The sequence below is a fragment of the Nerophis ophidion genome, linkage group LG15, assembly GCF_033978795.1.
Source record: "Nerophis ophidion isolate RoL-2023_Sa linkage group LG15, RoL_Noph_v1.0, whole genome shotgun sequence".
In the NCBI taxonomy this organism is placed as follows: Eukaryota; Metazoa; Chordata; class Actinopteri; order Syngnathiformes; family Syngnathidae; genus Nerophis; species Nerophis ophidion.
In genome coordinates this window covers 8,689,251-8,705,214 of record NC_084625.1, presented here as the reverse complement: position 1 = coordinate 8,705,214, position 15,964 = coordinate 8,689,251, and the positions used below count along the sequence as shown (strand labels likewise).

Genomic DNA, 15,964 nt, shown 5'->3' with positions numbered 1-15,964 from the left:
GGTGCTTCTAAGCTCTGGAACGACCTACCTCTGAGTGTTAGACAAGCCTCCTCTCTTCCTGTTTTTAAATCTCTCTTAAAAACATACTTTTATTCCTTGGCTTTTAACACTGAGTGATATCCATCCTGCAATGGCGCCCCATTATACACCTGCTGTGAACCTGTTTTCATGTTTATTTTTTTTTTTATCATGTTCTGTTTGTGTTGTGTTGTTTTGTTTGCTCGGTCTTCGTATTATCTTTTAACCTGTCCATTGTACAGCACTTTGGCTACTCCTGTGGTAAATTTTAAATGTGCTTTATAAATAAAGTTGATTTGATTTTATTTGATTCCTGCTGTAGCTCAAAAAGGCAGCTGTGATCTTGGCTCCTCCATCGGCTTCCTTGAGAGTCACTGGCGTTCACCGCAGCCATCCGACTTTCAGGTATGTCTTTACAATCTCACTAAAACACTTTTAAAACAATAAGCAGATAAGGGATCTTCCAGAATTACCCTAGTAAATGTGTCTAATTACATCTGAAGCGATCCCACTGTCGCCGCCTGAAGCCGTCGCTTTTTCTTCTTTTTTTTTTTTTTGTGCTTCACTCATACTTTCCCTATCCACGAATCTTTCATCCTCGCTCAAATTAATGGGGAAATTGTCGCTTTCACGGTCCGAATAGCTCTTGCTGCTGGAGGCTCACATTATAAACAATGTGGGGATGTGAGGAGCCCTACAACCCGTGACGTCACGCGCACATCGTCTGCTACTGACGGTAAAGGCAAAGCTTTTTATTAGAGACCAAAAGTTGCGAACTTTATCGTCGATGTTCTCTACTAAATCCTTTCAGCAAAAATATGGCAATATCGCAAAATGATCAAGTATGACACATAGAATGGACATTCTATCCTCGTTTAAATAAGAAAATATGATTTCAGTGGGCCTTTAAGTCTGCTTTTGATTTTTGTCTCATACCACATGGCATACCTGCAGACATCTTTGTGTTCGGCCAGCTGGTGGTCCAAAGGCTTCAGAATGGGCGGCTTTACCGGGACCTCGTCTCTCGAGTCTCGAACGGCCGCTTGCTCCGCCTAAACAGACAAGTTATGTCCGAGGTGTGGTTGACTGTCACTATAATTGCCTGACAGACTTGAAGAGTTTACCTGCTGTTGTTTGTAGTGCAGGTGGCAGTACGTCCACAAGGGGATGTCCTTGGTCACCAGCAGGATGGCACTCACCAGCTTGTTGACGACGCTCTGGATCATTCAGCAACCCCATGTGACCAAGTGGACAAAGCATTGAGTGGATCGTGCCTTTTCTCAAGTGACAGTGACGTACAGTGGAATTTCCATTTGCAAACCCCTCTATTTGCGAACTTTAAGATCGAGCCAAATACATTACGCCATGTATGTGTGTACAAACGCTTCATTCATTCATTGTGTCCCACGTGTAGGCAAAAAGCAGGGCGCAGCATTTTTTAGGGAGACACAGTCTTAAATGTCTCTTGCTGCGCACTACTCTACCAGTCACTTCTCAGCGCTAGAGCCTACGTGCCTTCTCTGTCCATTTGCTAACTCAGTATGAGTCCAAAAAGCGTGGAAAGAAGCAGGGAATTTCCGCGGAATTTTAAATAAATGACTATTTGCAAGGAGTACATTATTGGCACTTGCAAGTATAGTACAATCGACAAAGCAGGCTTGGTACCACAGCAAGTTTTAATTGTGATGAGACTGGACTTTACTGGACAAAGATGCCAAAGCAGACTTATTTTCACAGCGGAGTAGTAGAGCTAGCTCTCGTTCAACGGAACCTCGACCAGAGCGCTCTCTTATCTCTGTCTGCTCCTTTCTCTTTTTTAATGATATATTGCTAATTATGGATGCTGATGCGTCATCCATGATGCTGCTACTTGATCTCAGCGCTGCTTTCGATACCATCAATTATAACATTCTATTAGCACGTATCAAAACACGTATTGGTATGTCAGACTTAGCCTTTTCTTGGTTTAACTCCGAGGTTATTGACAGGATGCAGTGCGTCTCCCATAACAACGTGACCTCGAAGTATGTTATGGTTCCGCAGGGTTCAGTTTTTAGCCCGACACTCTTCAGCATCTACATCAGGGGTGTCAAACGTACGGCCTGCGGGCCGGATTAGGCCCGCGAACAGGTTTTATCCGGCCCGCGGGATGAGTTTGCTAATTATACAAATTAACTTAAAATTTTTGAATGAAAGAAACAGCTCTTCTACATGTGTCTACTGGATGTTGCAATAGCAATTCTTTGTATCTCTGGATGATGGTACATATGTACAAAATAAACCATATGATATTAGTACATCAATCGTGGAAAATGATCAAACTACATACATGGCATACTGTAATTAGATTTTGATATTTTTTTATCTTGATAGATTGAAAATGAACACCATTGAGTTGACTGATGAACATTATCACATCATTCATTCAGAAAATATAAATAATGACAAATAAAGATAGAATACTATTAACCGCAACATGTAAGTGTAAAAAAAACAACAACATTATGATTTGTACATTTTCAGAATGTGCTTCTTCTACTTTTAAACACAGAAAACAATCTGAAGGTGTATTTATTTTCAAGTTATCGTGCAGGGATTTTAACAGTCCGGCCCACTTGGGAGTAGATTTTTTTCCATGTGGCCCCTGATCTAAAATGAGTTTGACACCCCTGATCTACATGCTGCCGCTGGGTGACATCATATGCAAATAGGGCATTAGCTTTCACTGTTATGCTGATGACACTCAACTCTACATGTCCCTAGAACTGACCACCACGCTAGATTGTAGTCATCTGGAGGCGTGTCTGAATGAAATTAAACATTGGATGTCCAGCAACTTTTTGCAACTCAACGCTAAGAAAACGGAAATCTTGATTATCGGTCCTGCTAGACACCTGCACTTATTTAATAAAACCACCTTAACATTTGACAACCAAACAATTAGGTTAAGAATTTCGGTATTATCTTCGACCCAACTCTCTCATTTGAGTCAAATATTTAGAGTAGTACTAAAACAGCCTTCTTTCATCTCTGCAATATCGCTAAAATGTGTAGCATTTTGTCCACCGCCGATGCTGATATTATTATTCATGTGTTCGTTACGTCTCGTTTTGATTACTGTAATGTATTATTTTCGGGTCTCCCCATGTCTAGCATTAAAAGATTACAGTTGGAACAAAATGCGGCTGCGAGACTTTTGACAAGAACAAGAAAACTTCATCATATTAGGCCTACATTAGCTCACCTGCACTGGCTTTCTGTGCACTTAAGATGTGACTTTAAGGTTCTACAACTTAAGTATAAAATACTAAACGGTCGAGCCCCATCCTATCTTGCTGATTGTATAGTACCATGTGTTCAGGCCAGAAATATCCGTTCCAAAAACTCCGGCTTATCAGTGATTCCCAGAGCCCAAAAAAAGTCTGCGGGCTTTAGAGCTTCTATTCGGGCTACAGTACTCTGATAGTACTCAGTAAAAGCATGTAAATCCCGTCTTATAACTAATTTGTACACCCTAGCCTTTAAAAAGGCCCCTTTTTAGACCAGTTGATCTGCCATCTCTCTTTTTTGCTCTGCCACCCTCTCTTTCATAGAGAGGTTATCAGGTAGCCACGGATCAGCTTCCACGGAGGAGGCACTAGCTGTTCCAAGTTGGGACCCGGCACAAACCACTCTTCTTTGCATCAGTTGGTCACTTGTCTGCATACAAGAGGATCAACTGCTGGCCCCACTATGAACTGGACTCTCACATTATTAACTATCCACTCGGCATCCAATGCACCGGTCACTCAATAGGGGGTCCACACATATGCGGTCCCTTCCTAGCTTTCCTGTTGTCCCGATTGGGTTGAGTTTTTCTTGCCCTGATGTGGTATCTGAGCCGAGGATGACGTTATGGCTTGTTCAGCCCTTGGAGACATTTGTGATTAAGGGCTATTTGATAGATTGATTGATTACTCATCCTTTAATGTAAGTGATTTAGGGCTATATAAATAAACATTGATTGATTGATTGAAGTACTTTATTTCTTTTTTTAAATGATTTTTATTGTAGCAACAAGGTTGTTTAGGATTTTTATGATTTCTGATAGTTTGTGAGGGCACCACATGGACTTATGTGTGTGAACGCGTGTTGGCAGAGCAGCGCATACAGAGCTGCTTGTTGTTGTCCGTCAGTCTACCCCAGGGCAGCTGTGGCTATAGATGTAGCTTACCACCACCAGGTGTGAATGAATGATGGGTTCCCACTTCTCTGTGAGCGCTTTGAGTATCTAACAATAGAAAAGCGCGATATAAATCTAATCCATTATTATTATTATTATTATTGTTATGTTTGTTTGATATACAGCAGTGTATAGCACCTTATATTATGTTAAAAGTGTACAAACTTTCACTAAAATATGGACTTCTGTCGAGGCTGGAACCTATTATTCATATGTACATTGTTTCCTAGGGAGAAATTTGCTTAACTATACGAACCTTTTGATTTACCAACCCAGTTAAAGAATCACTCGAGTTCTAAAATCAAGGTTCTAGTGTACCTGGATGTCATCCAGGCTCGGTCTGAGGACGATGTTAGGAATGGTGAGTTGGACTGAGGCCTTAAAGAGAGGAGCGGCATCTGATAGGCTTCTGGAAGAGGAGGCGGAGGAGAGGGTGGACGAGAGTTTGAGGACACCAAGTCGCTTCTTCAGTGAGTCCAGGCAGGACGTGGTGGCTGGGGAAAGATGGACATATAAGGATGGAGAAAAGAAAGACGTTCTTGAGGGTCACACCTTTAACCAGAGCTTCAGTGTTGCGATGGCACAGCTGACCAATCAGGTTGTAAAAGCAACAAGGGAGACAATTCAGGCAGCGAGTTTGTTGTTTGGAATCTGGATGGAGACACTGGAAGGATCCCTGAGGAGAAGACAATTCATAGGGAGTGACACAAAGTCACAATGTGTGTGTGTCTGTGTGTGTGTTACCGCGAGGTTAACAGTATCCGCCGCCTTCATGTTCTTCTTCAGCTCCTCAATCAGCTCAAACACAAAGCCCTCCACCTGCCGGCTTTGCCTGATCAAAAAACAAAACTGTCTGAAAGTGGCCCTGATTTGATTGACAGTTTGTCAGAGGCTTACTTATCCAGCGTGGTGGCGGCGGCGCGGAGCGAATGGTCTGCCTCGGTCAGGAAATCTTGAGGTGACACAGGCGAGTCCTCGGGCAGGACCAGCAGGCAGCAGGAAGACATAGCGTCCAGGAGACGCCCGATGCGGCATTCCAAAACATCGGCGGCTGCTTTGGCGACCTGATCCAGCCCCGCCATGGCTGTGTACACGCCTTCTATGACTGAACAGGAAAAGGCATGTTTGATTAAGAAAATGGCCGCTCGTCACACTGTGACCCAGTCCTCTCCTTCCTACACGTGTCAGTATGGAGGACAGCCCAGGATAGGATGGTGAGTCCAGGTGAGAGGGACACCTCCACCCGCCCAATAAAGGCCCGCATCAATGGGCGGAGCAAAGATGGGATGCGGCCAAGCACCTGGCTGTAATCCTGTAGCAAGTCCTTCAGACTGGACACGGTCCAACAGGACAACATTAGTTATGGTGCAGGGGAACAGAACCATAGGAAGGCTGAAATTATTCTTTGTATCCAAAAGTGTTCTTACCGTCGATACAGAGATTTAATTTCTGCTTCCCTGGAGCTTATCTTTACAATGGCGTTTGGCACCACCACCCCAAGTTTGGTCATCCATCGAGCATCCTGTAGCACCTCCAAAACCACAGGGTCCAGGTTCACTAAAATCTCCTGAGGAACAAGGTCCACAAAGGTGTCAAACCATGCACTTTATGATTAGGTGCCACGTCCTGTCCACAAGTCATCACACTTCATTCCCACTCAGTGGCCTAGTGGTTAGTGTCCGTCCTGAGATCGGTTGGTTGGGAGTTCAAACCCCGGCCAAGTCATACCAAAGACTACAAAAAAATGTGACCCATTGCCTCCCTGCTTGGCACTCAGCATCAAGGATTGGAATTGGGGGTTAAATCACCATAAATGATTCCCAGGCGCGGCACCGCTGCTGCCCACTGCTCCCCTCACTTCCCAGGGGGTGATCAAGGGGATGGGTCGAATGCAGAGAATAATTTCGCCACATCTAGTGTGTGTGTGACAATCATTGGTACTTTAGCTTTAACTTAACTTCCCATTCACCTGGTTTTTCTCCTGTCTGACCAGCAGGGGAGAGTTCAGGAGGTGTGGCGCCCGCTGAGCAGCCTGAGTCCACATCTGCACGTGCACGAACTCGTACCGCAACAACGCCACAGCCATCTTGTTATAGTTCTGGATCACCTTGGTCATCTCTGGACCCTGAAGACAACGTCATTAGGATATTGGTGTAGATGTTGATTATTGACAACATACCTTGAGGACGTCCAGCTTCTTCTTCAGGACCAACATGGGAGACTCGACCTTCCTGAAGAGCTGACGACACCACAAAACCCGAGCCGCCACCTGACAGGCGAACAGACCAAATACGTTACAGCTCGTTTCTTTGCGCTGTGATCAGATGGCGAGACTCCAGGTACCGGTGGCAAGTTGCGTCCGGAAGGCGGTCTGTCCCGCTGTCTCTGGTATGTCTTTTTCAGCACCTCCAGCTCACGTCCGTAACGCCGCAGCAGCAGAAGGTAATTCTGCTTCATGTCCAGATGAGACATGGGACCCGACTCGAAGGCCGCCATCAGCGCTAGGATCCTGTCCATCTGAAAAGCAAACGCTGACTGTAGCCTCTTGAAGGCTCCGTTTGATGTGGTGGAACTTACAGGCAAAGACTGAAGCAACCAGAAGTCCAATAGACCCTGAAGGTCCAGGAACACGTCCCTGACTTGCATCTGGAAGTCTACGTGGTCGCTGTCAAACTGACGGGAACATTCAACGTTGTGTCGACATTTTGGTCAAAGTTGATGCTTTGTTTATTTGTTTACCTCCAACTTGCGGTGGTCCAGGATGTCGTAGGTTCTAGACATGGTGCTGGACAGGATGTTCTGGTAGCGAGCGTAGATTGGCTCCACGCCATCCACCTACACACACGGAAATGTCAATGTGGTGACCTCTCCATATGTGTAGAAAAACTGGGCAGAGTTAACCCTAATGGCAGTGCTCCTCAAAATAGTGGGGCGCTGTAATATGTGTGGGGGGACTTGAGAGGGAATAGTGTTTCTCTTGACACATACAGATAGATGAATAAATAAACATTCACTTCAGGGGAGGCGTGAAAAGAAACTATCAAGAAAGATATTGGATTGCACTACAAACATGAAGGTACTACCAAGAATGTATCGGGGCGGATTGCAGGTTCGAATCAAAGACAAACCGGCGGGAGAGTTTTTTCAAAGCAATTAGTGTACAACTGCGAATTATCCAGCTGGTGGCTATTTATTGCCGTTACCTAACATTAGCATTAATATTTGGATTTCAGCATCGAAAGTCACTTACTAGTTTAGCAGGGACAGAGCCAAGGCAGCATTGGCCAAAAATCCCTCCTCATGTTTGAGCTCACGCCAGCAAGTGACAGCCGGGGAAATGTTGATCCTTGACTGTCATTTTATCCGGGTAGGCTGCATTGTTTTTTTTCTGCTCCTCACACAAAAATTTTCCTTTCTTTGGTTGTTTTGGAGCTTCGACCATGATAGCAGTAATTGCGCGCAGGCGTTTTTCTTCTTCTTTTAGTTATCTGGCGGCACATAGGCGTTCGCATTGACTTCCGTCTTTTTAACAAATGGGGAAAAGGAGAATGACATATGCTGTAAAGCAAGGGTCTTAGACCCACGGCTCGTGGGCCAATTGCGGCCCCCCACCTTAATCCATCCATCCATTTTTTACCGCTTATTCCCTTTTGGGGTGGCGAGGGGCGCTGGCGCCTATCTCAGCTACAATCGGGCGGAAGGCGGGGTACACCCTGGACAAGTCGCCACCTCATCGCAGGGCCAACACAGATAGACAGACAACATTCACACACTAGGGCCAATTTAGTGTTGCCAATCAACCTATCCCCAGGTGCATGTCTTTGGAAGTGGGAGGAAGCCGGAGTACCCGGAGGGAACCCACGCATTCACGGGGAGAACATGCAAACTCCACACAGAAAGATCCCGAGCCTGGGATTGAACCCAGGACTGCAGGAACTTCGTATTGTGAGGCAGACACTCTAACCCCTCTGCCACCGTGAAGCCCCCCCCACCTTAATATGAAAGTTTAATGTTAGTGCGGCCCGCAAGTTTTATATGAATGGCGCTTGACAGCGTTGTGTGCGGAGCTGTAGAAATCTACCAATCATGGCGTAGTATGCGGCTCTTGAGGGCCGAACATTGACGTCTCTGCTTGCGTGATGCAAGCAGAGAAACGTTTTGCCGCTTTTCCATTAGACTCGGACGTGCTCTTCTTTCCTCCCTCGCTCGCTCGCCCGCCTGCTCGCTCTCTCTCTGTCTCTCGCTCAATCACTGTATGTGTGTCTCTTTCTCACTTCCTCCCCTGGTGCCGCTGTAAACAGTCTGGGCTGGGGAGATGAGCGGGCCGGTAGCTTCCGTAGCACTCCGCCGAAGGACCGAGCGACAATACAAAACTGTGGTGCACTGGACCCCAGCGCTGATACTCCGGCAGAGTCTCTTGGCGAATCGGACGTGTAACATGTCAGTCGTGATGTCCGCTCGATGCTATCGCTATCGTACCTGAAAACTCCAGTGCGAGCAACCCCCCTGAGAAGATTTTTGTCATTTGGGTCCAAAATGGCTCTTTCAACGTTCTGGGTTTTCTACCCCTGCGTTAGTGAAAAAGCGGCAAATGAGTGAAAGCGACAGAGACGTTGCCATGGAGACGAGGGTTTCCTTAGGTGCCTGGCTGCAGTCCGTCAGTAATAACAGTCCCCGACAACCTGGACCAATTCAAACCATTATTATTTTTTTTATTATTGTTTAATTTGCATTGCCTCACATTACTTCATTCTCATTTTGTTCAATTATATTTGTATTTTATTTTGTGTTGAAAATAATAATAAAGACATTTAAAAATGAATTTTTTAAGAAATCTTTTTTTGCGGCCCAGCCTTACCCAGACCCTGCATCCAGTGGCCCCCAGGTAAATTGAGTTTGAAACCCCTGCCGTAAAGCAAGTCTGGACATTTGCAGTTTTTTGTGTGGCAGGATTCCTGCCACCTTCCTTAACGTTGCTAAGAGCCAGTGAGAGCAATACAGATCCCCTCATGACAGAGGTGTCCTTGAACTAGTTGTAAGTCCATGTATCATCTCAAATGTTATAAAAATATTTCACGAAGGTTAAAAAGTTACTTAATGCTACCTTGATCCAATGCTTCCTATATAGTGGCGTGGGCGCCCCTATTCTGTCTCCTAAGGGGGCCGTGACAGAAAATAATTGAGAACCACTGCCTCAAGGAGACCTTGATGCGCTGCATAGTTGACAGATCTTCCAGGCAGGACGCCATGTCGGCGATCTTCTCCAAGCGCCGGCAGAAGGCCTCAAACTTCCCAAAGATGTAGTTCTCGCTGCACACAAACAAGGATGGCCGTCATTTTCACCACATCATCATACAGTAAATACATCAATAAGGTACCTGAAGTCAAACTGTCTGCATGTTGGTTTTGCTTTTAATTTGTCTCGAACGGCGTGGAAGCTGTGCTGGTACGCCGCCTTCAGACGCCAACACTCTGAGATACGCTCCAGCAGGACGGGCCTTTGACGTTCACACAACCACCATTTTTACGCCAATACTTTGTTCCGGGACACGCTGCCTCTGACTGCATCTGATTGTGTACCTGCTGAGGTCCCAAATGTGGGCGGCGCCCTGCATCAGGTATCTCCTGCAGGCGCTGATCATGCGATTGGTGACCTTGATCAGCAGCGACGTCATCCTCTCTGAGGTGTTGTAGTAACCGGAAACGGCGTGGATCATACTGACGGCGGCCATCAGAGCGGGAACGTGCTCCAGCATCATAGCCTGGATGAGACGCATGGAAACATCAGCAATGTTGACAAACAATCCAATTCTACTTATTTATTAATACCGGCGAGCTTTTCTGCAGCTGCTTGAAGAACTTCTGCAGGGTGAGGAGAAACTTCACGTTGTCTTTGGCCTCGTTGGCCACCACCGTGATGTTGGCGTCCTGAAACAAAAGGCATGTCGTGAAAGAGTATAAATGATAAATAAATAAATGGGCTGTACTTGTATAGCGCTTTTCTACCTTCAAGGTACTCAAAGCGCTTTGACACTACTTCCAAATTTACCCATTCACACACTGATGGAGGGAGCTGCCATGCAAGGCGCTAACCAGCATCCATCAGGAGCAAGGGTGAAGTGTCTTGCTCAGGACACAACGGACATGACGAGGTTGGTACTAGGTGGGGATTGAACCAGGGACCCTCGGGTTGCGCACGGCCACTCTCACACTGCGCCACGCCGTCCCAAAGTAGGCTAGTGAAGCTTTGTGGACACTCACCAGCTCCCTCCACGCTAGCAGCATTCTGGACCTGGCCACCTGCAGAACTCCAAGAGTCCTTTTCACCTGAGGACGCTTCAGCTCTTCTACCAGACTGACACACACACACACACACACCCCCATCAACATGCTGCATGTTCAAGGAACAGCATGCAAGGCTCCATGTTAAAGACCTGCTGAAAGTGACCATCCGAGTCTTCCAGTGCTCCAACTCGGCGGAGGGTCCAACGTCATCTGCCTCCTTCCTCATTTGCTCGCTCTCAGTCAGCAGTCGGCGAATCTGGTCGGCCCACGATGCGACCACGCCCTCTAGCTTCTCCATCAGCTCGCTGTCATTGGCTGAAGCGCGGTGACTTCAACATGGTGCTTGAAGATCACCTTGGGTTTGGACAATTGACCTTCTTACCTGCTGCCGTGTAGTCCGCAGGGCTGCTCAGCTGATTGATGATGAGAGGAAGTTCAAGCGGTTGCAGCTGAAACATCTTGGTCATGTTGACTTGCAACAAGTTCAAGTGACTGACAAAGTCGTCCAGCGAGGACAGGAAGTCTTGTACGTAAGGACAGGCGACTCCGTCCTGCACGCCGCCCCACGTCTGAGGACAAAACATAGTTACTGTGCCGACTTCACCATCTATCAGTACAGTGGGACTTTTCTGTGTTCGTGCTTCATTCACTGACTGTAATAAAAAACCTTTGTTATTTCTAGTATTATCAATGGGACAATATTAGAGTGCTTCTTAACCATAGGGGCAGGGACCATTGTTGGGCTGTGGGTGACCCCAAGAGGACCACCAAAGTATAATGTTTCTCAGCTGAGGTCCATATGCGCAGCAGCTAAGTTGTTATACACTTTTTCACCACTTGTGGCAGTAAGGACAACATCAAACAAACAAAAGAAGTCTGAAGCTAAAGTCATAGAGAAGAGTAAGTGCAAAAACTATAACTAAAGTTGTGGTGCTGTATTTTCGTTTATTTGTTTTGGCACTTTAGTTAATGAACATATTCATTATTATCTAGTTTATTTATAGTAACACAACATGATTGTTTGCAAATGTATTTTTTGTCAGTTATTTATGAGTTATTTTCTTAGGCAGTATACTTTGTTAGTACTTATTTTTATAATCAGCCTGACCTAGGCATAAGGTTTATGTGTCAAATAAATAAACTTTGAGATTAACACATGCTTTCATATCATTTGACAAGGTTTATCCTGTAACTGAAAATTAGTTGGATATAATTATTGACTATGATGAAAATCAATATTACAAATTCAATGTTGATATTTGAGTGGGCCTCGGGCCCCTTTATAGTGGAGAGGTTGGCCTCCGAGGTCAAAAAGGTTAAAGTTAAAGTACCAATGATTGTCACACACATACTAGATGTGGCGAAATTATTCTTTGCATTTGACCCATCACCCTTGATCACCCCCTGGGAGGTGAGGGGAGCAGTGGGCAGCAGCGGTGCTGCGCCCTGGAATCATTTATGGTGATTTAACCCCCAATTCCAACCCTTGATGCTGGTTTAATGTATTCAAAATACCAATAACTGTGTATACATCACTGTCTGTCATAACAGTGGGATGTTTCTGTGTTTGTGATTACTTCCCTGTCTGCAATAACAAACATTTATGGTCACTTTATATCCAGTATTAACAATGGGACAAAACAGTATGTAGGGCTTCACGGTGGGAGAGGGGTTAGTGCGTCTGCCTCACAATGCAAAGTTCCTGCAGTCCTGGGTTCAAATCCAGGCCCGGGATCTTTCTGTGTGGAGTTTGCATGTTCTCCCCGTGACTGCGTGGGTTCCCTCCGGGTACTCCGGCTTCCTCCCACCTCCAAAGACATGCACCTGGGGATAGTTTGATTGGCAACACCAAATTGGCCCTAGTGTGTGAATGTGAGTGTGAATGTTGTCTGTCTATCTGTGTTGGCCCTGTGATGAGGTGGCGACTTGTCCAGGGTGTACCCCGCCTTCCGCCCGATTGTAGCTGAGATAGGCGCCAGCGCCCCCCGTGGGAATAAGCGGTAGAAAATGGATGGAAAACAGTATGTATCAGTGCTTACTTTACTGTCATTATTAGCAGTGTCAGTGTATACTTCACAGTCGGTAATAAAACTAGAACTTTAATGTGACTTTGGTTACTTCACAGCCTGCCATAACAGTGGAACATTTCTCTGTGATTAGTTCACTGTCTGCAATAACACTGGCACTTTTTTGTGGCTGTGGTTACGTCACAGTCTGTCCCGGCAGTGGGATATAAATGTTTGTGGGCACTTTATTTTCAGTATCAACAAAGGAACATTTATGCATTAGTACTTAATTCACTGTTTATAACACCAAAATGAGCGTATACTTCGATTAGTTCAGTGTCAGTAAGAACAAATGTCTGTGGTTACTTCACAGTCTGCAATAACAGTGGGCATTTTCTGTGACCAAGGTTACTTAGCTGTCTGTAATACCAAACATCTGCGGTCACTTTATTTTCAATATAAACAGTTGGACATTTATGAATCGGTGCTTATTTTCAGTGTACACTTTGCTGTCTGCCATAAAAGTGGGACATTTCTGTGTTTGTGTTTAGTTCACGGTCTGTAACGACAAACATTTATGGTCCCTTTTTTTTCAGTATGAACAGTGGCACATTAATGAATCGGTGCTTACTTAACTGTCTGTATTACCACTATCAGTGTACACTTCACTGCCTGCCATTACAGTGGGACATTTCTGTGTTTGTGGTTACTTTATTGCCAATGTAAACAGTTGGACATTTATGCATCGGTGCTTATTTCACTGTCTTACCAGTATCAGTGTATACTTCAATGTCTGTCATAACAATGGGACATTTCTGTGTTTGTGATTAGTTCACTGTGTGTAACAACAAACATTTGTGATCCCTTTATTTTCTTTATGAGCAATGGGACATTTATGCATCTGTGCTTATTTCACTTTCTGTATTACTAGTACCAGTGTAAACTTCACTGTCTGTCATAACAGTGGGACTTTTCTGTGTTTGAGATTAGTTCAATGTCTGTAATAAACATTTGTGGTTACTTTATTTTCAGTATGAACAGTGGGACATTAATGCATCGGTGCTTATTTCACTGTCTTACCAGAATCAGTGTACACTTAACTGTCTGTCATAACAGTGGGACATTTCTGTGTTTGTGATTAGTTCACTGTCTAATAACAAACATTTGTGGTTACTTTATTTTCACATTTACAGTATGCATCGGTGCTTATTTCACTGTCTTACCAGTATCAGTGTACACTTCACTGTCTGTCATAACAGTGGGACTTTTCTGTGTTTGAGATTAGTTCAATGTCTGTAATAAACATTTGTGGTTACTTTATTTTCAATATGAACAGTGGGACATTAATGCATCGGTGCTTACTTAACTGTCTGTATTAGCAGTATCAGTGTACACTTCACTGTCTGCCATAACAGTGGGATATTTCTGTGTTTGTGATTAGTTCACTGTCTAATAACAAACATTTGTGGTTACTTTATTTTCACATTTACAGTATGCATCGGTGCTTATTTCACTGTCTTACCAGTATCAGTGTACACTTCACGGTCTGTCATAACAGTGGGACATTTCTGTGTTTTCGATTAGTTCACTGTGTGTAACAACAAACATTTCTGGTCCCTTTATTTTCAATATGAACAATGGGACATTTATGCATCGGTGCTTATTTCACTTTCTGTATTACTAGTACCAGTGTAAACTTCACTGTCTGTCATAACAGTGGGACTTTTCTGTGTTTGAGATTAGTTCAATGTCTGTAATAAACATTTGTGGTTACTTTATTTTCAGTATGAACAGTGGGAGATTAATGCATCGGTGCTTACTTAACTGTCTGTATTAGCAGTATCAGTGTATACTTCACTGTCTGCCATAACAGTGGGATATTTCTTTGTTTGAGATTAGTTCAATGTCTGTAATAAACATTTGTGGTTACTTTATTTTCAGTATGAACAGTGGGACATTAATGCATCGGTGCTTACTTAACTGTCTGTATTAGCAGTATCAGTGTACACTTCACTGTCTGCCATAACAGTGGGATATTTCTTTGTTTGTGATTAGTTCAATGTCTAATAAAAAACATTTGTGGTTACTTTATTTTCACATTTACAGTATGCATCGGTGCTTATTTCACTGTCTTACCAGAATCAGTGTACACTTAACTGTCTGTCATAACAGTGGGATATTTCTGTGTTTGTGATTAGTTCACTATCTAATAACAAACATTTGTGGTTACTTTATTTTCACATTTACAGTATGCATCGGTGCTTATTTCACTGTCTTACCAGTATCAGTGTACACTTCACGGTCAGTCATAACAGTGGGACATTTCTGCATTTTCGATTAGTTCACTGTGTGTAACAACAAACATTTGTGGTCCCTTTATTTTCAGTATGAACAATGGGACATTTATGCATCTGTGCTTATTTCACTTTCTGTATTACTAGTACCAGTGTAAACTTCACTGTCTGTCATAACAGTGGGACTTTTCTGTGTTTGAGATTAGTTCAATGTCTGTAATAAACATTTGTGGTTACTTTATTTTCAGTATGAACAGTGGGACATTAATGCATCGGTGCTTACTTAACTGTCTGTATTAGCAGTATCAGTGTACACTTCACTGTCTGCCATAACAGTGGGATATTTCTTTGTTTGTGATTAGTTCAATGTCTAATAAAAAACATTTGTGGTTACTTTATTTTCACATTTACAGTATGCATCGGTGCTTATTTCACTGTCTTACCAGAATCAGTGTACACTTAACTGTCTGTCATAACAGTGGGATATTTCTGTGTTTGTGATTAGTTCACTATCTAATAACAAACATTTGTAGTTACTTTATTTTCACATTTACAGTATGCATCGGTGCTTATTTCACTGTCTTACCAGTATCAGTGTACACTTCACGGTCAGTCATAACAGTGGGACATTTCTGCGTCTTCGATTAGTTCACTGTGTGTAACAACAAACATTTGTGGTCCCTTTATTTTCAGTATGAACAATGAGACATTTATGCATCGGTGCTTATTTCACTTTCTGTATTACTAGTACCAGTGTAAACTTCACTGTCTGTCATAATAGTGGGACTTTTCTGCGTTTGTGATTAGTTCACTGTCTGTAATAAACATTTGTGGTTACTTTATTTTCAGTATGAACAGTGGGACATTTATGCATCGGTGGTTACTTAACTGTCTGTATTAGCAGTATCAGTGTACACTTCACTGTCCGTCACAACAGTGGGATATTTCTTTGTTTGTGATTAGTTCAATGTCTAATAACAAACATATGTGGTTACTTTCTTTTCAATGTAAACAGTTTGACATTTATGCATCGGTGCTTATTTCACTGTCTTACCAGTATCAGTGTACACTTCACTGTCTGTCATAACAATGGAACATTTCTGTGTTTGTGATTAGTTCACTGTGTGTAACAACAAACA

At 43.8% G+C, this 15,964-nt stretch overlaps 1 protein-coding gene across 1 annotated transcript in view; it reads right to left on the bottom strand.

The window, feature by feature from the left end:
- Positions 1-15,964, bottom strand: part of LOC133569901 (dynein axonemal heavy chain 5-like) — a 73,902-nt gene that overhangs the window by 54,161 nt on the left and 3,777 nt on the right. The window contains exons 7-26 of the mRNA XM_061922490.1: positions 10,908-11,094; positions 10,675-10,840; positions 10,502-10,595; positions 10,070-10,168; positions 9,821-10,002; positions 9,619-9,738; positions 9,445-9,550; positions 6,980-7,075; positions 6,818-6,913; positions 6,584-6,757; positions 6,420-6,509; positions 6,210-6,365; positions 5,668-5,807; positions 5,420-5,571; positions 5,138-5,345; positions 4,985-5,072; positions 4,793-4,916; positions 4,559-4,734; positions 1,143-1,235; positions 967-1,070 (exon numbers count right to left, since the gene is read on the bottom strand). Of these exons, the coding sequence (XP_061778474.1) occupies positions 967-1,070; positions 1,143-1,235; positions 4,559-4,734; positions 4,793-4,916; positions 4,985-5,072; positions 5,138-5,345; positions 5,420-5,571; positions 5,668-5,807; positions 6,210-6,365; positions 6,420-6,509; positions 6,584-6,757; positions 6,818-6,913; positions 6,980-7,075; positions 9,445-9,550; positions 9,619-9,738; positions 9,821-10,002; positions 10,070-10,168; positions 10,502-10,595; positions 10,675-10,840; positions 10,908-11,094 (2,651 nt within the window). The remainder of the gene's footprint in view (positions 1-966; positions 1,071-1,142; positions 1,236-4,558; positions 4,735-4,792; positions 4,917-4,984; positions 5,073-5,137; positions 5,346-5,419; positions 5,572-5,667; positions 5,808-6,209; positions 6,366-6,419; positions 6,510-6,583; positions 6,758-6,817; positions 6,914-6,979; positions 7,076-9,444; positions 9,551-9,618; positions 9,739-9,820; positions 10,003-10,069; positions 10,169-10,501; positions 10,596-10,674; positions 10,841-10,907; positions 11,095-15,964) is intronic.